The following is a 24,053-nucleotide window of genomic DNA, read 5'->3' on the forward strand; positions in this document are numbered from 1 at the left end:
CATGCATGAGGACACATTTTGTAAAGTGATGGTTGATGGTTGTCTGAGTGATTCGTTTGAAGTCAAGTCCGGAGTAATTCAGGGTGGTGTTCTATCGCCTTTACTATTTATATTGGTCATTGATTACATTATGAAACGCGTTGGAACAGAAACCGGTGCAGGTATACTTTGGGGAGAAAACAGGAAACTTTTGGATTTAGATTATGCAGATGATATAGTTTTGATTTGTGATGGGCCAGAAGAGATGCAGAGAGTGTTGGACTGTTTGGTGAGTGAAGGTCGCAAGGTGGGTTTGGTTATTAATTGTGGAAAAACTGAAATAATCAATATGAATATGGAAAATGCGCAGGAATGTGTAATTGGAGGTATGGTTGTAAAGGAAGTTGATAGGTTTAAATATTTAGGTACTTATTTAGCCAAGGATGGTTCTTTGAACTTTGAATTCGAGGAAAGGTTAAAGAAGGCTAATCAGGCAATGGGAATGCTTAAAAATATTTGGAATAATAAAAATTTTTCTGTGCATACAAAAATCAAACTTTATAAGGTAATGGTTAGGAGTATCTTAATTTATGGACACGAGTCTTGGTACAGCACAGTGACTATGGAAAATAAATTCTTGGTGTTTGAAAACAAAGCACTTAGAAGAATATTAGGAGTTAAGTGGTGGGAAAGGATACCAAATAGTAGAATTAGAGAAATAACGGGAGTGCAGCCGGTCGATGAATATGTTAGGTTCTCACGATGGAAGTGGCTAGGACATGTGTATAGGAGACAGGGAATAGTACGAGGTACACCAGGGTGGGTGGCACTTGGTAGGAGAGGTAGAGGAAGGCCAAAAGAGACGTGGGTGAGGACAATGAGACGGGAAGCTGGAGATGAGTGTTGGGGAGATCTTGAGGAGTTAGCACAAGATAGGATGTGGTGGTGTGAGTTCATCGAGGCCCTATGCATCTCCGAGGGTGCCACAGGAAATGACTGGTATTCCACATACATCCACTTTCACACCCTCAAGCACCTGGACAATCTCTCTCTCTTTCACCTCATCATTCGCTCCTCTTACATTCCATGTACTCATTACCAAGTCCTTTGTCCGGTCCTGGGTCGTCATCGTTTGGTCAGTCCTTGTCCGTGGCTTCTTGTTTGTTTTTTTAGTTAGTTGTTTTCCGGGGAGGGGCACTAACCCTCCGCCAACCCTTTTAGTCGCCTTTTACGACAAGCAGGGATACTGGGGGAGTATTCTTGAAAACCCCCCACGTAACAACACTGGCTTGCTAATAGTTTACTGATTTTAGATGAAAAACAGATGAACAAAAATTAAGTCCACAGTCAAACAATCATTTAAAATTAACTACTTCATAATGAGTGTCTTTTTTATGTTCAAAATCTACAATCATATAAAATGAACTCCTTCATTATGATAATGTCTTTTCTATGTTAATCAGACTATGACCAGAGATTCTTATATAATAATATCAACTAAAGTGGTGCAGTTAGTTAAACTTATGTATAATCCCTGGAGTCTGAAAAGTCCATCCATCCAACCATCATCCAATCCCGTGTTCCCCCATGAGAAATGTAGGAGCCCAGAGCTAGGCAAGTTGGTCCTGACATTTACGATGAGAGTGATCAGCCTCACTCACCCCTGAATGGTATTACGTGAGCAATAAACCCCAAACACCATCCATCATCCAATCATATGTCGCCCCACAGAGGAGCATAGGAAACCGGGGCTAGGCAAGTTGGTCCTGATATTTAAGATGAGACTGACCAGCCTCACTCATCCCTGAATGGCATTACATGAGCAATAAACCTTAACCACCCCTTGGATATAAACCTGCACCGGCTCAATCTGACTGAAGCGCCTTAATTACTCACTAAACCACCAGGTACCATAATCTGGTCTTATGGTTACCACCCAAGGCAGTAAATGGTTTCCTAGTGTACAGGAATCCATTTGGCTTGTCACTCAGTGTAGAGTCACCCACAGGCAGAAGGAAGAGGAAAGAATGAAAAAAAGAAAGACAGAAGAAGGAATGTAAAGTCACCCATAGGCAGAAGGAAGAGGAAAGAATGAAGGAAAGAAAGGCAGAAGTGGAAGGAAGGAAGAGAGGAATGGGCAGACACCCAAAGCAGCACTACGTCGAGTAAGTGGATGGTGAGTGCCCCCACCTACAACATCTTGGTTGAAAAAAGAAAAAGTCTGGATATAACATGGATAGAAGGTTAAATGTCATCAAAATGAAAGGGTTCATGAAAAAAAAATAGTTGACCTGATCATGGGTCTTGCAGATATCAAACAAGAGACCCATGGGGAGAGGGGAAGTATCATTCAGAGAGTCCAGTCTCCCTTAAATTGAAAATATAATCTGGAGACAACATGAACAGAATTATAAATACATACTGAGAGTGAAATGGTTAATGAAAAGAGAGGCTAACTTGATCGAAGGTCTTGTAGATATCAAACATGGGACCAAAAGGGGGTTATCCTTCAGAAAGTCTTTCAAATCACACAACTCAAAATTTAAAATACAGTACATCATCAGCCTGGAATTACTGAAAGGAAAGGCTGACCTGATCAAGGGTCTTGCAGATATCAACCAGGAGGCCCACGGGAGGGTTATCCTTCAGGGAATCCTTTAAATCTCGCAACTCTTGTTCCCGGGGTGTCAGTGGTGTGGAGGCAGACACAGGAGGTAGCGGCTGGAGGTCCCGCAGGTGTGAGGAAATGGGCAGTATGCGCAACTGGTCATCCACAACAACACATGCAGGGCAGGTTGCCAGGGACAGGATGAATCTGATTAACAGGAAGTTATAATTGATATCATCATCATCATCGACATCACTGACATCATTATCATTATCTCTGATCAAAAGAAAGATACAATTATCATCATCATCATCCTAACCCTCTTTCCCACTGACATATGGGGAGAGGAGAATTCAGAAAAAATATGCTAGACAATTCACAGCATACTGTACATCTCATTATTTTTACCTTCTTTCCCACGAATATAATATGTGGGGAGGGAAGGATCCTGATATAAGAATATGAAAGCACAAAACGTACAGACCTATCTACTGCAAGCATAATCACCAACTGAACCTATTTTCCTGTTAAGACAGGATGCAAGGGATCCATAAATAAGAACAGAGGAGCAAACTGTAATCCCAAGAAAATTGGTCATCAAGCCTTCAAATTCTCAACTTCACCTCACAGGTCAAATGATCCAGACAAAAATGTGCTTTACAATGCCTGTGAGCAGGAGAATATTCTATTGGTAGCCTCCATCCCCATATAACCTGTCATTTGCAACTCTACATATATTTCTACCAACCATTTTTACTTTTTTTTCTTTTTTTTTTTTTTATAACTTGAAATATCATGTCAGCCAAATTGCTCCCTCTTGGGAACCCACCAAGGCAACTCCTTATGGAACTTATGCAAAACTGGAAATAATTAGGTGAATGACATTATCTAATCATAAATTATGTAATAACTTTAGATATCTGATGCTGTCACTATGAAAAATCAGCCTATGCTGCAGCAAAGAAGCAAAGGGGGTTAATACAACATATAAGCTGAGATATACAGTTTGAATTCAGAAGTCATATTTCTCCAAAACTATAGGCTGTAGTGCCCACCTCTCATTGAATCTAGGCACAACATACTGATGAGCCTGTGTGCGATAACGAGCATGGACATCCATTGTGAGAGTGTAAAGCTGTCGCAGGGAGGTGACGCTCTGAAGTAAAATTACTATTACTCCTCCACCCTCCACTGTTTCCATTGTGCGGCACAGGATATTTGGGGTAAGTGCTTCAAAATCCTGGAGGGGAAACAGAAGTCAGTAAAGGAGCCACTGTAGTATGATATATCTGATAATATTCCAGTAATCCAATATCCTGCATTTGTACAAAGTCTGGGAAACATTTGTATATAAAAACAGAAAAATTCAGTTACGAGCTACTGTACTCCATATCTTAAATAATCCATACAGATGATTTTTAAAATTCTTTTAATTTTATTTTTACTATCCTCAGATACTTTTATTGGGCTTGGGAGAAACTTTTCTCAACAGAGGTGTTAAATGCTACTTTCAGTGTCCCTTTCATTACAAAAGTCTTTCCTAAAATTAAAAAAAATTATCTGGAGATATTAAGAACAGACCAACAGAATACATCACCTGACTCAACAGGTTAATTTCCTGGCACTGCATTCCCCCCCCCCCAAAAAAAAAAAAAAAAAAAAATCAATATCTGCTGAAAACTTAACGATAATTATACTGTATAATGTCCACACCTGCAAGACACACATCTTAAAGGTATTTCCAAGGATCTTGTGTGTCTCCTTGTAAAAACAGTAACGGATCTCTGTCATGGAGACAAACATTTCAAATGGGTCGTCTTCATTAATTTCAGCCTGGCCTGCCCGCAATCTTGCCTTGAGTTGCTTCATCCGTTTACGTCTGTGTGATGAGAATGTCAGCTCCTTCTTATAGCACCACAACACATTTGCTTGCTTTAGACTTGATTTGGACAGCATATGGTGCAAGAACACGACCTGAAACAACAGGTACAATGTTGTAGTTATGGTATATTCAAATAAGCTGTATGTCCCACCAACTTACAAACTATATATCAATGTAAAAATCATCACCACCTTGACCTTTTTTCCCCCATCTAGAATGAAGTGTGGCAAGATCCAGAAAACATGGAAAGACAGAAGTACAAAAGTGAGAGAATTATCAACAGCATTCCCCCTGGAAATGGGCCTGACACTCATTCACACATCCTTCAATCCCTCAGAATCCTGGTTCCACATAAACAGCCTAATTATCTGCCCATATTTTCTGGGGGTGTATTTTTCTCTATGAAGGCAATTCACAACATCTGCCACATAAAAGTACTAGTAACAGAACAGCAGTGATATTTTAACTCAGTTCATATAAACACTTGTCAGTTGTCACCTATATGTAAAACCTCAATATAACGGACTTCAATAGACCGGAAATCGCTTTTATCAGAATCGAGGAGCTACCAGACTAAATTCTTATATACTGGAAAAAGTCCGAAAAAGCCTGAAGCAGTCTGGCATGCCTGACCACTTCAGCTATGTTCACCACAATAAGGTAAATAAATGACATGTTTAGCGGTGTGGAGTACAGTACCGTATTAATATATACTGTATATATATATATATTATACCATTTGATTATTGTAGTGAAGGTATAATACAGTACAGTGCTGCAATGGCAGTGAAAACTGTTTAAAAACTGTTGGTGCGATCCGGACTAATGTCCGATAAATCAGAAAAAGTCCGGGTTAGCAGTGGGAAGTCCAGATGTTGTTTTTAATGGAATTTTGCTTTTCTCGGAAGGGCTTGGGCCCCGATTAATCCATTATAGTGAGGTTTTATTGTGTACTGTATTTTTCTGTGTCACTAAAAAAAATTCTATCTATCTATCTATCTATCTATTGCCAGACGCCATAATCCCATAAAAATTCGCCTCAACTAATTCCAATGCAATTAAATATATCACTTGTACATTTCTTGAAAGCACACAAAATTAATAGCTAGGTGAACATTCCCAAATAAATAATGTTTTATTGAGATGCATGTATTTCAAGGCTTCTACTGTATCCATCCCTTATCCATTATCCAATTCTTTACTGCTTCACCAGGAGTGTAAGGGCCTTGGGCTCATTTTATTGATTCCAGAACTTGCTTGAACCTACAGGTATGGCAGCTACTTCTTAAATATAATCCTATACAATACAGTATATACAGTAAACAGTACCAGTATACAAGGGCTGAAGTGTTCTGTTTAATATAATTACTTGCTACTGTATTACTATTTTGTGGGGATGCTCGCCATCTGATGTAGTGCTACTCTCGGTTGCCTGCCCTTTCCTCTCTTCCTTCCTTCCTTCCTCTTCTCTCTTTCTTTCCTCTTCCTTCTGTCTACAGGTGACTCTATACTGAGTGACATGCCAATGGTTTCCTGTGCACCAGGAAACCATTTACTACACTGGTGGTGACCATATAACCAAATTATGGAACCTGGTGGTTTAGTGGGTAATTATGGCACTCCAATCAGATTGAGTCAGTGCAAGTTTATATCCAAGGGATGGTCGGGGCTTACTACTCACATTATGCCACTTTGGATAAGTGAGGCAAGTCACTCATCTTAAATGTCAGGACCAACTTGCCTAGTCCTGGGCTCCTATGCCCCTCATGGGGCGATACTGGATTAGATAATGGATGAATGAATGAATGAATTTTTTTAATAATGACAACCCAGGGTTGACATTTGACAACTCACTTCTGGGGGCTCAATAGTCTTGCCATATATAACAGATGGTGTCACACAACTTCACATATCCCTGCTTTAGTGCTAATATAATACTATCTATCTATCTATTGACAGACGCCATAATCCTATAAGGGGTGGCCATTTGACTTTGAGTTATTTGTTTTACAGGGAGGACACTAACCCTCCACCAACCCACTTGTTTACATGTAGGGAGCACGTATGGTTTGATTATATGGTTACCACCCAGTGTTGTAAATGGTTTCTTGGCTTACAGGAAACCATTTGGCTTGTCACTCAATGTAAAGCCATCTGTAAAGGAAAGAAAAGCAATAGGTGACAGGAAAGATGGGAGAAATAGGAAGAGAGGAGGGCAGGCACAGAAAAAGAATGATAAAGACTAAGGAAGAAGTAGCAGTTATTAAAAAAAAAAAAAAAAAAAAAAAAAAAAAAAGCCTGAGATATCTCATTCAAGATTGATGTGATGCTACTAGCATGGGTGTTTTTCTGACAATTACAAACATCTCTTCCTGTAATTCACTTCATATTACCCTTCATGCTTAGAAATATAAAAACAACTGAAAAGCAGGGCTAGTGAAATATGCCAGTGTTGCATTCTTGAGTTACTGAGTCAAGAGTGAGATTAGCTGAAGACCTGAAAGTGAGTTGCACTATATTACAGTACCTGATCACGGCTTTTGTCTCCCACCAACACCACCAGAGTCCGATGGCCTTGGGCTGCTCCATTTTCAATTAGGATCCGAATTCGGTTGTCGATCTTTCGCTTCACCATATTTAACAACTGAATAATATTACAGGCTGAAAAATACAGGTATCTGTGAAGAAAAAATAGGTACAAATTATTACAGTACAGTACTGAATACAAATACTGGTACTCTATCATATGGACTAAGATTCAAATCAATACTCAAGACCACTTTACCAACATACAGCATTATCAAAACATGCTGCTGTTGCATTACCTTGATCAGAAAACTACAGTGCAGTTTTCAGAAACACACTCTACAGTATTTAGTCCCTACATATCATGATGGGCTACTGGAAAATGCTTTTCTTTATACAGTAATTGAATATGCAGTGTATATGTCAATTCCGTCACAAAGCATCTAAGTTTCAACAAGCCTCATTGGCAACGGGAAAAAGGGAAAGGTAGGTTGCACAATAAAGCTTCACTCATGGCTTTTGTTTGTGCACATCACTGAATAATGTGATTATCCAATAAACTTATGCAACTCTTATTAAATCATAACCTTATTACCAAAGTAATATGGTACTTATAAAAATGTTGTGGAGCCTTACAAAACATAACCGAACAGTGAAAGCCACATTTGCCAGTTTTAACACTGGTATATTGTTATTTCTATTGAACTCGTGTCAGCCTAAATGAATAACGGCACGATGAAAAAAAAAAAAAAGTCTAGAAATCTAACCAGCGAAAAGAGGAATGACAGGGTCAATAGACAAGGATTGTGGAAAGTACTGTATTGAGAATATATCGAGTAGATGGAAAATTGTTGAATGCTGTGAAGAGTATGTACGATGGTGCTAAGGCTGCAGTGCGTGTGGATGGTGAACTGAGTGAATTTTTCTCTTTGAAGGTTGGGTTGAAACAGGGATGTGTCATGTCTCCATGTTTGTTCAATCTGTACATGGATGGGGTAATAAAAGAGGTACAAGGTAAGGTAGTGGATGTTGGAGTGGCCCTGGTGAGAGAGGGTAGTGTTTGGAAACTCCATGTACTGTTGTTTGCAGATGATACCGTGTTGTTGGGTGAAGACGAAGAGGAGCTGCAAGGCTTGGTGGATGAGTTTGGGAGAGCGTGTAAGAAACGGAATCTAAAGGTGAATGTAGGGAAGAGTAAAGTGATGGTCTTTGAGAGAGGTGAAGTCAGTGAATGTACAGCGAGGTTGGATGGTGAGGAACTGGAAAATGTACCCTAGCATGTACTCAATATGGACGGTGGGTGTTAGAGCCGAAGTGGTGACATGTGGAGGTGTAGGAGGACTACTGGGCCTAAGGATAGGCTACTGCCCCCAAGATATAGGCCCTGAAGCCTTAGCCCAGAGTCGGACACATAAAAAAAAAAATAAATTAAAAAAAAAATAAAAAATAAAAAAACTTGGGTAATGTGATGAGTAAGGATGGAGGTTTGGAGGGTGAAGTGCTTGAAAGGGTACAACAGGGAAGAAAGGTTGCTGGTTCCTTGAAAGCAGTGATAAGAAACATGGAAGTGAGCATGGAAGTGAAAAAGATACTTCATGACAGTATTGTGATACCAACTCTAAAGTATGGAAGTGAAGCTTGGACGTTGTTGGAAGGTCAAGAGTGAGAGCAGTGGAAATGAGTTATTTAAGAGGAGCCTGTGGAGTCACATGGAGAGACAGGCTGACAAATGGGGATATAAAGGAGCATTGTGGTGTGGATGTGGATGTGATAAGAAGCGTTAGGAGGAATATACTGAGGTGGTTTGGCCATGTGGAGAGGATGGAGGGTGAAAGACTGACGAAGACAGTGTATGTGAGTGAGGTGGAAGGGGGGAGAGGGAGGCAGAGGCCCAGGATGAGATGGAGGGATGGGGTGGAGAGGTATATGAGAGAGGGGGATGTGGAGCAGGGCAGTGAAATGGCAGGGGACAGGGCAACGTGGAGGCGATTTGTTTGTGGCCACCCCGAACGGGATTGAGGCGTCTAGCAATAGATAGACAGATAAGAGGAATTGGCAAAACGTTCAAGAATTCACATTTCATACACATAACAGGAAAATAATGCACTACCATTTCTAAAAGCTGAATATGACTCTTCTCCTTCTTGCGGGTGAAGGACCACACTGGAGAAGAAAGCCCTGATTGAGCCCTATCAGTCCTTTGTAGGCAATGATTCGCGTTCCTCAAGAAATCACACGTATACTTCAAACTCCTCATGGATACTAGGCATCAACTAAACGTCCAAGTACTATCACAAGCTCCTTCCCCTCACACGTGTAGCAGTAAAGAGCTGTGTACGTTCGTGAATAGCTGCCGTTCCACACTCCTTTTAAAGAAATAATGTTATTAGTTTTTTATGATTCTTCATAGCTGCTGACGAATTTAATAAAAAATAAACATGTTTCATTAAACTGTTATGTCTTACTGATTTGTCTGACATAATGATACGTTTCTCAAATTACAAAAATAAGAGTCAATTGATATTAAAAGAACGTTACTTGTGGAGAAGGCTTTGTATGTAAACAAGTGGTCTGACTGTGCCAAGTCTGTAGGTACCTTGTGCTGGCCGACATTCCAAACCACTCAGAAGAAGAAGAAGATTCACCAATTGGTCTTTCCGATACACTGAGTGTAGAGGTTCCTTTGGTCAACAGGAATCCGTCTGTCGGCTGCTGCTTTATCATTTTCATTGATTTGTAAGTAGCTGAGATTTACTCTGACCAGATACAGCATGTGAAAGGCCCTTTGCCCAGCGATGCTGATGGAATCAGTATTTTGCTGTACTGTCTATCTACAGTCAGACGTGTGACCTGGGATTTGACAGCTTTTTTTAACATGACAGTGTTTGAATTGACTCTATCGGATAGGTATATGTGAAACAACAGTATGTGGTGGCATGTCAGATGGAGCCAGGATTCCATGGGGTTGAATGATGAGTGAATGGAAGCGTGGCCCATTGAATTGGACAAACTTTGGCTATTTGGGCGTTGCTACTCCTCACCCTGCCCTTGGGTGGGAAAGGAAGTCTGGATGATGATGGTAATGATGATGTTATGTGTATGGTTGGAGAGTGTCATAGAACTGGCTGGAAGTTCAAACAAAACTGGCAGAAGAGGTACTCCAGTATAAAGATTTTTTTTTTTTTTTTTTTCAGGTTCATAGTTATAAGGATGGTGATTGTCATTGGACTGGAAGGGAGTGCAAACAAAATTGGTATAGGAATAGTGCAAGATGGCAAAGTGTTGTCCAATCCTCGCCGCACTTACATCACACCACCAGGACAAGGCTTTGTCCCACATGACACAGCCAAGCACCATCAGGTTAGTGTAGATTAAAATTGTCTTGTAGTAGGAAAATTATACCGTAACTAGATGTATGTCAGTGTAATGAAGGGATTAATTTGGTAATGTCTTTTTCAGTTTATTCGTGCTACTTCTGGACAGTTATATTCAGCTTAGGAGAAACCCTGAGTAGTGTAGGATGTAATGAAGGCTACATCTAAACCCTCCGGTTTGAATAAATCATCTGCCAGTAGAAACATTAAAATAAAATAAATGTCATGAGACCCCTCCAGTTTAAAAAACCCATCTTAAGGTGTATAAATCATCTGCCTATAGAATCATTAGAATAGAATACATGTTGTCAGATGGAAGGGGTTAAGCTAATCTGCAGTACCGATATTCTTCAAATATTTAGTAAGGAATTCTTAATTGAATAATCTTGTACAGATCTGAGTGCGTAGTGAAATTTAAACTATCTTGTGCAGCTACAGTGTTTCCAACCCTTTAGTTGTTGTTACTTAATCCTAGTCTGTCTGACTGGGCAGACTCTTCAACCACAGGTAAGGAACTGCTTCTGTGGTATTTTCCAACAAGTACATTACAGCACATACAGTGTAGGGGTCCATGCCCCCCTTATGGTTTACAGCACCACACCAGGATTAGACTAGCAGTGTTAATGGCAGCTTCTGTAAACTAGGTAGTGTCTGTATTGTTAAGCACTGTACATGATGCTTAAAAAAAAAAAAAAAAAAAAAAAAAAATTTGGTGGAATACACTATTTACTGTAATCTGTTATAACAGGCACCTGTGTTTCTGGTGGGACACACTATTTACTGTAATCAGTTATAACAGGCACATATGTTTCTGATGGAACACACAACTTACTGTAATCTGTTATAATAGGCACGTGTGTTTCTGATCAAACACACTATTTACAGTAATCTTTTATAACAGGCACATGTGTTGGAAGTCTTGCACAAAGCTTTGGCAGAGGCAGATGTCACCCCGCAGCAAATAGATGCAGTGGCCTACACCAAAGGTCCAGGGATGGCAGCTCCACTCATCAGCGTAGCAGTAGTAGCCAGAACAATTGCTCAGCTCTGGGACAAACCCATTGTAGCAGTCAACCACTGTATTGGACACATAGAAATGGGCAGGCTCATCACAGGTGCTGATAATCCAACTGTTCTCTATGTCAGTGGAGGAAACACACAGATAATAGCCTACCTTGAGAGAAAATACAGAATATTTGGTGAAACTATTGATATTGCTGTAGGTAACTGTTTAGATAGATTTGCAAGAATCCTGATGCTCTCAAATAACCCCAGTCCAGGCTATAACATAGAACAAATGGCCAAAAAGGGTAAAAAGTACTTGACTCTCCCTTATTGTGTAAAGGGGATGGATGTGTCCTTCTCAGGCATCTTGTCATTTTTAGAGGAACGTGTAGAAAAACTGCTTAAAACTGGCCAATACACTAAGGCAGATCTTTGTTTTTCACTTCAGGAGACTGTCTTTGCCATGCTAGTGGAAACCACTGAAAGAGCAATGGCACACTGTGGATCTCAAGAAGTCTTAATCTGTGGTGGTGTTGGGTGTAACATAAGGTTACAGGAAATGATGGGAAAGATGTGTGAGGAGCGAGGTGCCAAATTGTATGCTACTGATGAAAGCTTTTGCATAGACAATGGTGCCATGATTGCACAGGCTGGGTATCTAATGTTCAAGACTGGTACCACCACACCTTTAGCTGATACTTGGGTTACTCAAAGGTACAGAACAGACGATGTACCTGTCACCTGGAGAGACTAACTTTCTGTGGTGACTCATTTGTTCTACTGTACATACTTTGCAGTATATTCCAGCTACAATCATATAGGGTAATTTTATTGTGATCAAGAAAAATGTAAGGCATCCAAATGTTAGAAAGTCATTATGATCAACATTTTGCCAGGAATAAAATAACTTCATTATTATTCTGGTGAATGTCAGGCAATTTTATGCCATTCTTAGAAACTCACTGCAGCCAAAGGGTTAATACATCCCATTGTTCAGAGGGACAAAGTGCAAATTCATTGTGGCCAGACATTACAACTGGATGCAGTAATCAGAGTAATATTTGTTGCCATACTGAATGACAATAAAAATTGTAATCAGTTACATGGCAAAAGAAATTGTAGTGAAGATTACATAACAGCAGATATTCTCAACACATTTATTTTATGTTTTCCCATCAACTGTACAGTTGAAATCTGGGTGACCTATAGAATCAACTTTCCCATGGTATACTGTGCTGCACTTCTCATCCAGCCCGTCCCACCCAGTTCTGCTCTGATGTGATTTGTAAAGTGACTGCAGCAGCTGCCAGCCAGCCTACATTGCTAACCATCACAGAGTACACTCCCTGTCTTAACCAAACACCCACCACCATCCCACATACACACTCTGCAAATTCCAGCCAGATCCTGAAAACAAGCTGACACATCACAGAACCATTGCATCCACAAGTCAGATTTAATGGTACACCTCTACATAGCCTTGACTTGATGTGAACTTGGAGGGACCTGAAAGATCTTACTTTATATTACAGTATTTCAACAATAAGCTGATTTTCTTTGCAAATCTTTAGGCTTGAGCCAGAAGTGATCTGAAACACCTTAAATTGACTGAAAAAATAGACCTGAGTTGACCTGCTTTTGTTGATATATTGTAATGCAATATATACTGGATTTTTTTATTTTTTTTTTTTTTTAGCCCCTCCCATGAATAGGGAAACTGTATTCCTGGAAGTAAATATTACAACTGCTAATAAACTGCAATACTTCTTAATAAGGTTCACTAATGTGAAGAGGGGCTAGAGGTCTGGAAATTGAGGAATGGAAGGTAATGTTATTGACCAGTGCATTGGTTGTGGTGGAGCTCATTTTGTACGTGTAATAAATGTTAAATGAGTTTGTTTCAAGTATTATATTATTATTTACCATTTCCAGACCTTTTAAGCACCCTGTATATTCACTTTGGGTGTAAATTAAACCAGCATTTTTAAACTTTGTCCTTTTATTTAATAACCTCTTCAGTATGATTAAATTATTCTTTATTCTGGCTAATGATAGACTGTTTCATTCAGCATTAGATACATCGTGAAGTGAATGGGTTAGAAAAAGTCAGCTGTAATGTCATCTGTACAGGTATCTCTGTCTTTACTTTTACCTAACAACTTTAGTTAATTTAAATCCTGTCTGACACTCTTACAAGCAGTTCTTAATTCTTCCTTGTTGTTGTTTCATTAGTAGTGATGTACAACAGAATGGAGTACAGTACCCTCGCGTCCAACACAGTAATATTGTCATGTACGGGTCCCATGTTGGACCAAAAATGTGTTGGACAAACAACAGAGCTTATGGGGAAAAATGAATTATATCAGCAACCCTAGGAAATGACACCCTAAATACATACCATATACCTATACATATATTGGTACTACTGTAATTATAATAAATGGTACTGTACTATGAATGATAGCTAACCTTTTAGGATAGTGTTGGTGGGCTTGCTGAGTATGGAAGGTGGTATCCGAGGCTGTAGGTAGTCCTACTGGGTCCTCGGAGGATGTCTGCTGGCGTCACTAGCAGGTAATGGCTGCTGCTCCTCCTCAACTCCCTCATAAATCCTTCAAAATCACACTCAGAATCACTGTCCTTGTCCACATCCACGGAAGGTCCTGCTTCTGCCTGTCCTAGCACTCGTAAGCCTTCACTGCTGCCAGGATTATGGTCCTCATGCTGGCTTCATTCATGTCATAGGTCTTGGCAATGTCCACATTCCTCTCCTCTTTCTTCTACCTCTTGATGATTTCTAGCTTGGTGGCCTGAGGGAGGTGCCGCCACTACTTGGGGTTCTCAGAAGGCTTCCTAGGCATCGTGAGCATGGTAAAATGCAGTAGCAAGGGCAGAAAATGCAGCGAGAAAAAAGCACCTTCCAATGTGAATTATGCAACTGAGTGGCACTATGGCGGGAGAAATTTACAACATCATGTGAGAGCAGAAGCGTTTTTAATTGGGTGACATCACGATCACGTCACAATAGCAGGCAGGGGAGGCTACTTGATCGGAAGTTTTGATTGGCTGTCAGTATCACTGGAACATCCAGTATGACCGTGTTGGACCAGGGGTGATCGTGCTAGAGGTGAACTCTGCAGATTTAGCCCACTTCTCGGAGCTTCGTTCGTGTTGTGCTAATGCACCAGTGTTACAGTAATTAAATCATACTAATTTTTTGCTCTCTGTGCTGGACGCAAATTTGTTCTGGACAAACGCGTGTTGGACGCGAGCGTACTGTACATACATAGTTTGAATTCAGGGTTGGTTCAGTTCATCATACATACAACATCTAATCCTGTGTTGCCCCATGAGGAGCCTGGGGCTATGGAAGTTGATCTTGACATTTGACCCGCAGAGTGGCAGCAGATTTTGGACCCTCATGGAGCCATGGTGCCAGCCAGTATTCTTTTTTTTTTCTTTTCTTTTTTTTTTTTTTTAGCTAGATAGGTTAGAAATGATGAGAAAACATGGAGAACAACCATAAAAGTACTCACAGAAGCCATTTAGGTCGATTTTGAGGTTGTTTCTCTCTGACTAGGCGGCTGGAAACTTCAGAGTAGTGCCCATAGACTTTATCAGTTGCCTCCAACACCCATTGAGTTGAGGTAGATCTTCAATTTCTTCATTGGTAACTATGCTATTCAAGCCAAAAACACTCTTGTTGGGAAGGCCCAGAGAGGTGCAGGAATATCCCTGCTGATTTCTTGGTGCCTAATTTGAATTTTTGAATTTTGGCAAATACTGTACATGTATATCAAGTTGCTGAGGTACATGTATGTCAGTGGCACTATCCGCACATATACGGGCCGACGTACATGTACAGCATTGGCATGGGGCAGGTTAAGATGAGAGTGACCAGCCTCACTCATCCCTAAGTAGCATTACCTGAGCAATAAACCACAACCATTCCCTGGATATAAACCTGCACCGGCTCAGTCTGACTGGAGTGCGTTAGTTACCCACAAAACCACCAGGTGCTGTAATTCAGTTATATGGTTACCACCCAGCATAGTAAATGGTTTCCTGGTATACAGGAAACCATTTGGCTTGTCACTCAGTGTAGAGTCACCTATAGACAGGAGGAGGAGGAGGAAAGAATGAGGGAAAGACAGAAGAGGAAGGAATTAAGAGAGGAAAGGGCAGCCACTCAAGAGCAGCACTACATTGAGCAAGTGGATGATTAGCACCCTCACCTACCACAAGGTTCAGCTAAAAAAGAGCTTTTTACCAGTTAAGTATGTAATGAACTAGTTGAATCTTTTAAAAAGGCTCAACTTGAAAAAATCTCCAAGGTAATTTTCCGTATTTCAGATGTTTATTTTCCAGATTTCAGTTTTTGCACTTTGGCAATGAATCGGGAGTGAGAGGAGAGCTTACAATTGTGTAGTTAAATGGTTAGCGTAATATTTTTAATCCCTTAAAATACTATCTATGGGAAGTTAGCATTTATCACTTGGACAATGGCAGATACCAGCAAGGATCAAGTATATCTCTCACTCAATATCAACCAATATAAGTACGCTTGGCTTGCATCAAGGCAGATCCCGTAGACACTATCTATCTATCTATTGCCAGACGCCTCAATCCCGTTTGGGGTGGCCACAAATAAATCGCCTCCACGTCGTCCTGTCTCCCGCCACTTCACTGCCCTGCTCCCAACTCACACCCCCCTCTCTCATATACCTCTCCACCTCATCCCTCCATCTCATCCTCGGCCTCCCCCTCCCTCTTCCGCCCCTCCACCTCACTCACATACACTCTCTTTGTCAGTCTTTCACCCTCCATCCTCTCCACATGGCCAAACCACCTCAGTGTGTTCCTCATAACACATCCTATCACATCCACATCCACACCACAACGCTCCTTTATATCCTCATTTGTCAGCCTGTCTCTCCACGTGACTCAGCAGGCTCCTCTTAAATAACTCATTTCCACTGCTCTCACTCTTGACTTGTGTCCTTCCAACAACGTCCAAGCTTCACTTCCATACGTTAGAGTTGGTATCACAATACTGTCATGTAGTAACTTTTTCACTTCCATGCTCACTTCCCTGTTTCTTATCACTGTTTTCAAAGAACCAGCAACCCTTCTTCTCTGCTGTACCCTTTCAAGCACTTCACCCTCCAAACCTCTATCCTTACTCATCACATTACCCAAATACTTAAACGTACTCACATTTTCCAATTCCTCACTATCCAACCTCGCTGTACATTCACTGACTTCACCTCTCTCAAAGACCATCACTTTACTCTTCCCTACATTCACTTTAGATTTCGTTTCTTGTACACTCTCCCAAACTCTTCCACCAAGCCTTGCAGCTCCCCTTCGTCTTCACTCAACAACACAGTATCATCTGCAAACAACAGTACAGGGGGTTTCCAAACACTATCCTCTCTCACCAGGGCCACTCCAACATCCACAACCCTACATTGTACCTCTTTTATTACCCCATCCATGAACAGATTGAACAACCATGGAGACATGACACATCCCTGTTTCAACCCAACCTTCAAAGAGAAAAATTCACTTAGTTCACCATCCACACGCACTGCAGCCTTAGCACCATCATACATACTCTTCACAGCATTCAACAACTTTCCGTCTACTCCATATATTCTTAATACTTTCCACAATCCTTGTCTATCCACCCTGTCATATGCTTTCTCCAAATCCATGAAAGCCGCATACAACTTCTTTCCCTTCTCTAGAAACTTTTCCACTAAAGATCTAAGAATGAATATCTGATCTACACAACCTCTTCCCTTCTTAAAGCCTCCCTGTTCTTCTCCAACTAATTCCTCTATTCTTTCTCTAACTGTCAATAAGTATCCTACCATACACTTTTCCTATTATACTAAGAAGACAAATGCCCCTATGATTACCACACACTTCTTTTTCCCCCTTTTCCTTTGTACAAGGGAATAATTATACCTGACTTCCAATCCTCCAGGACTCTACCTTCCTCCCAGGCCAATCTGCACATCTTCCACATCAATTCTACTACTATCTCTCCCCCATGCTTCAGCATTTCACCACACACTCCATCAATTCCTGGGGCTTTCCCCAATTTAACTTTCTTCATTGCTTCCACAACTTCTATCCTACTGATTTCTTCCTGTCTTCTCACCTCCCTCCTTCTCCCAGCCACTTATACTCGCATTACATCCATCCTGTATGTTCAACAATTCCTTAAAGTGTTCTCTCCATCTGCTCACTTTTTCTCCCTTCTCCACGAGTAATCTACCATTTTTATCTTTCACTCCCCTGCTAACCTCACTTCCACCGTCTTACTCTCTTCACCTCTTTCCAGAACATTTTCTGACAGTCTCTCCACTTTACACTCAAATTCCTTCCAAATTCCTCATCCACTCTCTTACTAATCTTTTCACCTCTCTTTCTTTCTACATGTAACTCTCTCTTCCGCCTCTCAACTTCTTCCATGTCCCTATTTCTCATCCATTCATTGTATGCTTTCTTCTTTTGTGCCAAAGCCTGTCTCACCTCTTCATTCCACCATGCTGTTCCTTGCACCCCCCTCCGTCTTCTCTTCCTCCCACACACCCCATCACATGCTGCACATATTTCTTCCGTAGACACACTGAAGGGTAATAAGTACTTTCTTCATGTATGAAGCGCTATTCATAAATTGGTCCTACACCAAAACAATTATTTCTGCATGACAAATACAAATGTATACTGCCAAAAAGGGCTGTGTGAAGGCTAAAGACATGACAGAATATATACATTTTTTTTTATTTAAACCACTAGGAAATGGAACAATACATAATCACTCAGTGATTGTGAGGCTGAAATAACTTAATGATACTTCTTCACAGCAGTCTGGGAAGGACTCTGGGTCATGAAGTCTACACATACAGTAATTCCTGAATAAAACTCAAACTGGCAGAATATATGAATGGCATATAACAGAAGAATCCTTTCATGCTAAAGACCGTATTTTCATCAGCTAAAGAAGCTTTCTTGCACCCCTTCCTTAGCGACTGATTTAGCACATACTGTACTATTCTTGTGTGTTAGTTACATCTATTTTATACAAACATAGACACCATAAATGACATACAAGAATATATATCAATGTATCATATTCAGAAATATACTGGTAAGGAAAAGCTGCTGTACAAAGCCTCCATAACTAATGAAAATCTAAGGCTAAGCCTCTAAACACTGATGAGACAAGTTTTATCCATCAAAATGCAAACTTTTGCAAGTGCTATTTCAATATCTAGATTGGGAATGGGCCATGCCAATTATATCCTACTGTACATGGTTAGTTGATAGATAAGGCCACAGCTATCCTAGACATGTGACAAATAATGATACATTCAGATCCAATGCCAATACTTTTCATTACCACAATAAAATACAATATATATAAACTTTTTGTAGAACTACACATGCGGATTAAGACAGCTGTACGTACCGGACTGATGTAATGCATGGAATTATATTTGTACCAGAATATATATTTTGCTTAGCAGATTGAAGCAAAATTACAAGCCAAATCCTTGCTAATAGGTGAACCTTAATCACAATGTAGTCAATATGTGGTATGCTAACGAATAAGGTCTTAGTACTAAACATTTCTTGTTGAAAATGTTACTATTCCCATTTCTGCAAACTGCAATGGTACCACTTTCATTATTTCTTCCAATATACATAAATTCATACTGAACCAAGCCCATTACCTTTACAATTACAATATTCTGTTGTCTCCTCTTTCTATTACCCGATCTTTATCTTATCATACACATCTGTCTATTAAACAATTATCCACCATTCTCACACTGATTAGTAGCCTTCACCCTTGCTAAACTACCAGCTTCTACATCACTCACTCATCCATGTTTGTTCTGAAATGAAAATGTTTATTTCAATGCAAAATTATACTCATTTTTCCCACTGTTGCTACTTCTCAGTTCAATAATTATTACCTCCACTCAACATAACTCTCACTGCTTTCATACATCTTCCTACTGTTCACACTACCTCACTCATTTCATCTTCCTCCTCCTCCACCCATATCACTCCCTTTGCTTTGCCAGCAGCCACTATCTCTCTCCTCTCTCTTACTTCTCCTCACACCACTCATTCTCCTTGCGCACTTGTTCCTCCTCAGAAGGCGTGAAATCGTTCTTGATGTTGAAGGTTTTTCTGATCTCGTCTGGAGTCTTGCCTTTGATCATGTTGGCCACTGTCTTGCAAGTAACATCCAAGAGACCTTTGATATCAAGATAGTTAGCTGCCAGGATCAGCTCAAACAGTGTTCCCTGGTCAACCTGCAAAGAAAAGTGAAACGGGTATTGACAGTTAGGTACCACTGCACCCCAGTAATCTTTTTATTTATTTATTACTACCATCAATCTCTTGTCAAGTCTAGTGGTTTTACTTAGCCAACAGGGGACCGATCATGACTGAACCATCTCCATTAACCCTTTAAGAGTGATAACATGTTTAATTCTTAATTCTGGCTATCTCCTCATAATTTTATGCACCTGAGGTAAACCACTGCCACCAAAAGAATTAAGTTTTATGTACCATATACCTGTATACACACACACACACACACACACACACACACACATATATACTTGTGGTAGGTGAGAGGCCCACCATCCACTCACACAATGTAGTGCTGCTTTTGGTGTCTGCCCTTTCCTCTCTTCCTTCTTTCCTCTCCCTTCTGCCTACAGGTGGCTTTATACTCCCTCTTGTCTTTCTTTCCTTCATTCTTTCCTCTTCCTTCTGCCTATGGGTGACTCTACAATAAGAGACAAGCCAAATGGTTTCCTGTACACCAGGAAACCATTTACTATGCTAGGTGGTAACAATAAAACCAATTATGGTGCCTGATGGTTTAGTGGGTAATTATGGCGCTCCAATCGGATTGAGCCTGTGTAGGTTTATATCCAAGGGGATGTTGGGGTTTATTGCTCACATAATGCCACTCAGGGATGAGTGAAGCTGGTCACTCTCATCTTAATATCAGGACCAACTTGCCTAGCCCCGGGCTCCTACGGTCCTCATGGGGCGGCATAGGATTGGGTGATGGATGGATGGAGAGATATATACATATATATATGCCGCCAGATCATCTGTGAAGAAAATCTGTGCAAGATATGAAAGCTGTGCTTGGCATCTTGAAACAAAATGTTTGCCAGCTATACTGTATACTGAAATAACTATTGTGATTCATTACCATTGCCTCATCTTTTAAAGGGAAAAAGAAATATATGGAAAGCAAGTAGATTTTAAATGTGAACAAAACTCTAGGCACATTTATCTGCCTACCTTGAGGAAGTCAGCATCCCAGGAAGAGATGTCATCGGTGCGCTTCTCTTTGCTGTCATCATCATCAGGCAGAGGCGGGTCATCCTTGTGGTATGAGCACCACTGGATCACCTTCTTGAGGATGGCAGCATTTACATTGGGGAGAGGCACCACTTCCTCCTCATCCTCATCCATTCCTGTGGTCAAAATATACCATTAGATCTATTAAATCACTCCTATCTAATACCAGGTGCTGGAGAGGGATGCATTCATGATGTGGCACCAATATCAACATTTCTGACAAAACTTTCTAAAACTGTTACATAATACTTTGAGATATTTGTAGGCCTCTGAAGATCATATCACTAGATATGACAGTAAATGTATGTTTTATTTGCAGCAGTAAAAGGACTTTACCAATTCATTTCATATTCTTCTTTCTTTTCTGTATTTTTCTATTTTCATGGTGGTAAATTACCTTTCCCCACTTGGTTACACAACTGTTCTCCCAACATCTTGCCTATCCACCAAGTAGAGGATGGTGGAGTGCAGAACGGCAACTTCAGCCAACTGCTCACCAGGTTCATGTTCAGATGAGTCAGGCCACAACAACAAAAACCATTTTATTCCAACAATTATACACATCACAGTACTTCCATTCACAAGATACCCGGTACCTTGGCATATTCTACAGTTTCAGCCAAAGTGCTTACTACATATGGTAATCGAGTGGAAGCAACTCAATTAAGAACAATATGGTAGTGTTTAGCATCCTTCAACGTAGAGTAAATTATCGTGACATGCAATTTTACTTATAAGCCAGAGATCTAGTAAAAAGCATCAAAAATTTTGGGTGGCTGGTGGTGGCAACCATCATCCACTCACTTGATGTAATGCTGCCTACTTCTTCCTGCACCTTCATCACCCATTTACTGTGTCTGCCTTCCTTTCTTCCCGTTTCTTCCATCCTTCCTGTCATTTCTTATTACTCTTGTTTCCTGTTCAGGTGGCTTTACACTGGGTGCCAAGCCTAATGGTTTCCTGTAAGGAAACCATTTACAATGCAGTGGTAACCATTTAACCAACCCATGAGTGTTCCCTATGTGTCAACAAGTGGGTTGGTGGAGGGCTAATATCCCTTCCTGTAAAACAACTAACTCAAAGACAAACAGCCACATGGCATCTAGCTACAGAAAGATAAATTTTTCCACACTGCTACCGTAACTAGTATTGTGGATTCAGTAAAACTGTACGGTACTTACAGATAGTAATGGAACTAAACAGGCAATCTGCTAGAACCATCCACAACTCACCAAGATCCTCCAACATAGTCTTGATGGTTACACTCTGCTTGGCGATCTCCACATCCACCTCGAATGTATCCCCATCACTGCTCTGAAGCTTGATACTCGGCATCTATACAGGAAGATCATCATTAGCAGTGTTCATTGAATATCACAAAGTAATACTGGTATGTATACAGTGCAATCGTGGAACATTGACAACATCGCTCTACATTTCTGACAAAACTTTCTAAAACTGTTACATAATACTTTGAGATATTTGTAGGCCTCTGAAGATCATATTGTTAGATATGACAGTAAATGTATGTTTTATCTGCAGCAGTAAAAGGACTTTACCAATTCATTTCATATTCTTCTTTCTTTTCTGTATTTTTCTATTTTCATGGTGGTAAATGACCTTTTCCCAATAAAAAATTTCCCACTTGTTATCAGCATGTTCCTTAAGCCATACCTATAATTGTCTGTCTTATCAATGTAATCAAAGATAGTTTTTGTTTCCCAAATGGATGCATGGTTAGGTTAGATTAAATTATTAGGTACAGTTAAGCTAGTTAGGTTGGGTTTAGTTAAACACTTAGGTTAGGTCGGTCCCTGCCGCCATTACCCTGACGAGGCTAACGAGTTGACAAAGTGAAGCATACCTAAAATCAGGGAAAAAGATTTCACATCAAACGTTTATTTACCACCCCTGAAATAATCCAAATAATGTAACAGACTATCATGAAGAAGAACTGATTTGGTAAGGTGCTTCTACTGCATCATATAAAGTGTATGTTTTCCAGTATGACATGCCCTCATAATGGTGATAATGCTAACCACCATTACAAGGGTATGGATACCACTGGGATAAATTTTGCCATGCCCAATATGCACATACAGTATTGTACAGACTACTAAGTTAATCTAACATGTTTTCTGTTTAGCCAATAGCGAGAGGAACACACCAAGCAAAAATCTTTATGGGAATGTGAGCTACTACATCAGGGTAATAATCACAATTACTTAAATATCATCTGCAACATTATGACATCTTGTCAAAAGCTTAGTAGGATTTTATTTGTCTGATATGATTAATCATTCGCTGTTCCCAAGCAAACTGTGTACAATGCTGCATGTGATGGTAACCTATGCCCTATCGTTGACTGGTGAAATATTAGAGCTGGTATCAAAGGAACTCCGAACACGGCACTTACTGCATCTTTGATACTCCACTGCGCAAAACAGTATCATAATAACCAGACGTAAAATTCCATTCAATTATATAAATAGCCTGACATCTCCCACACAACAGCTACTCTCGTTTTGTCACTCACACCTTCACAAAAGGCGGATAATCAATACAGACATAATCAAGATAACCTCTACAACAACTTCCCATGAGGATATATCAACATGATGATAAACTATAAGCACTGGGTTACCTTAAATAGTACTTATCCGTATTGTAATGTGAGACAGGCAGACGTACAGCGGTGGAGTCCTCTGGCGGCAGCTAATCGAAGTTGAGCGGCGGCAACAAACTACTCCACAGACACTTTGCCAAAGGGTCTGCGAACGCAATAGTTCCCTTTTTACATTATTATCGAAATTTTGGAATAAGTTAACCGAAAGAGCTTTTTGTTATTTCTGTCAGTCAGGTATTCTCTTGTTCTTTGGATCCAAGTTCACCTCATCTTGAAATGGGAAAAGCGGAATGATGAAAATGATTGTTTTAAATTATTATTATTACACGTGAAATAATACGCATGATGAAACTGAGAGGAGCGTGGTGGATAAAGGGAAAGAGGGGTACTTTAGGGTGAGAGGCTGAGATCAGAGTAACTTGAGAATATCTAGAACAGGCAGGGTAATTTACATTAATTTTTCTTTCAAGATCGTCATTCACGTTTTTCTTTTTCTCTGTACTAGTCTTGGGGAAAAGGCAGGGGGGGGGAGTTAATTACCACCCTGAGAGAGAGAGAGAGAGAGAGAGAGAGAGAGAGAGAGAGAGAGAGAATCATACATTCCAATTTGCGCGTTAATTCAGTACATTCGTTCATACTGTT

The 24,053-nt window shown here is 40.3% G+C and overlaps 3 protein-coding genes across 3 annotated transcripts in view; 1 reads left to right on the forward strand and 2 right to left on the reverse strand.

Moving 5' to 3' along the window:
• l(1)G0020 (RNA cytidine acetyltransferase l(1)G0020) overlaps positions 1-9,148 on the reverse strand; it is a 31,694-nt gene extending 22,546 nt beyond the window's left edge. Inside the window, exons 1-5 of the mRNA XM_080281409.1 lie at positions 9,106-9,148; positions 6,997-7,147; positions 4,301-4,561; positions 3,643-3,827; positions 2,572-2,794 (exon numbers count right to left, since the gene is read on the reverse strand). Coding sequence (XP_080137535.1) covers positions 2,572-2,794; positions 3,643-3,827; positions 4,301-4,561; positions 6,997-7,104 — 777 coding nt within the window. The 5' untranslated portion in view covers positions 7,105-7,147; positions 9,106-9,148. The remainder of the gene's footprint in view (positions 1-2,571; positions 2,795-3,642; positions 3,828-4,300; positions 4,562-6,996; positions 7,148-9,105) is intronic.
• A 477-nt stretch (positions 9,149-9,625) lies between these two features.
• On the forward strand, positions 9,626-13,611 carry Tcs3 (Probable tRNA N6-adenosine threonylcarbamoyltransferase Tcs3). Its single transcript, XM_080281502.1, has 3 exons — positions 9,626-9,731; positions 10,190-10,355; positions 11,271-13,611. Exons 2-3 carry the CDS (start codon positions 10,206-10,208, stop codon positions 12,126-12,128), a joined length of 1,008 nt encoding a protein of 335 aa, XP_080137628.1. The 5' UTR covers positions 9,626-9,731; positions 10,190-10,205; the 3' UTR covers positions 12,129-13,611.
• Positions 13,612-18,153: 4,542 nt separating this feature from the next.
• SkpA (S-phase kinase associated protein 1 SKP1-related A) lies at positions 18,154-23,510 on the reverse strand. The gene is made up of 4 exons (XM_080281521.1): positions 23,430-23,510; positions 22,018-22,120; positions 20,726-20,901; positions 18,154-19,713 (listed from the first exon to the last, which is right to left on the reverse strand). The coding sequence occupies exons 2-4, from the start codon at positions 22,118-22,120 to the stop codon at positions 19,504-19,506; spliced, it is 489 nt and encodes a 162-aa protein (XP_080137647.1). The 5' UTR covers positions 23,430-23,510; the 3' UTR covers positions 18,154-19,503.
• Between the last annotated feature and the right edge of the window lie 543 nt (positions 23,511-24,053).

This window comes from Coenobita brevimanus, chromosome 89 (assembly GCF_032717465.1).
Source record: "Coenobita brevimanus isolate Jiangsu-jjx chromosome 89, ASM3271746v2, whole genome shotgun sequence".
Taxonomy (NCBI): domain Eukaryota; kingdom Metazoa; phylum Arthropoda; class Malacostraca; order Decapoda; family Coenobitidae; genus Coenobita; species Coenobita brevimanus.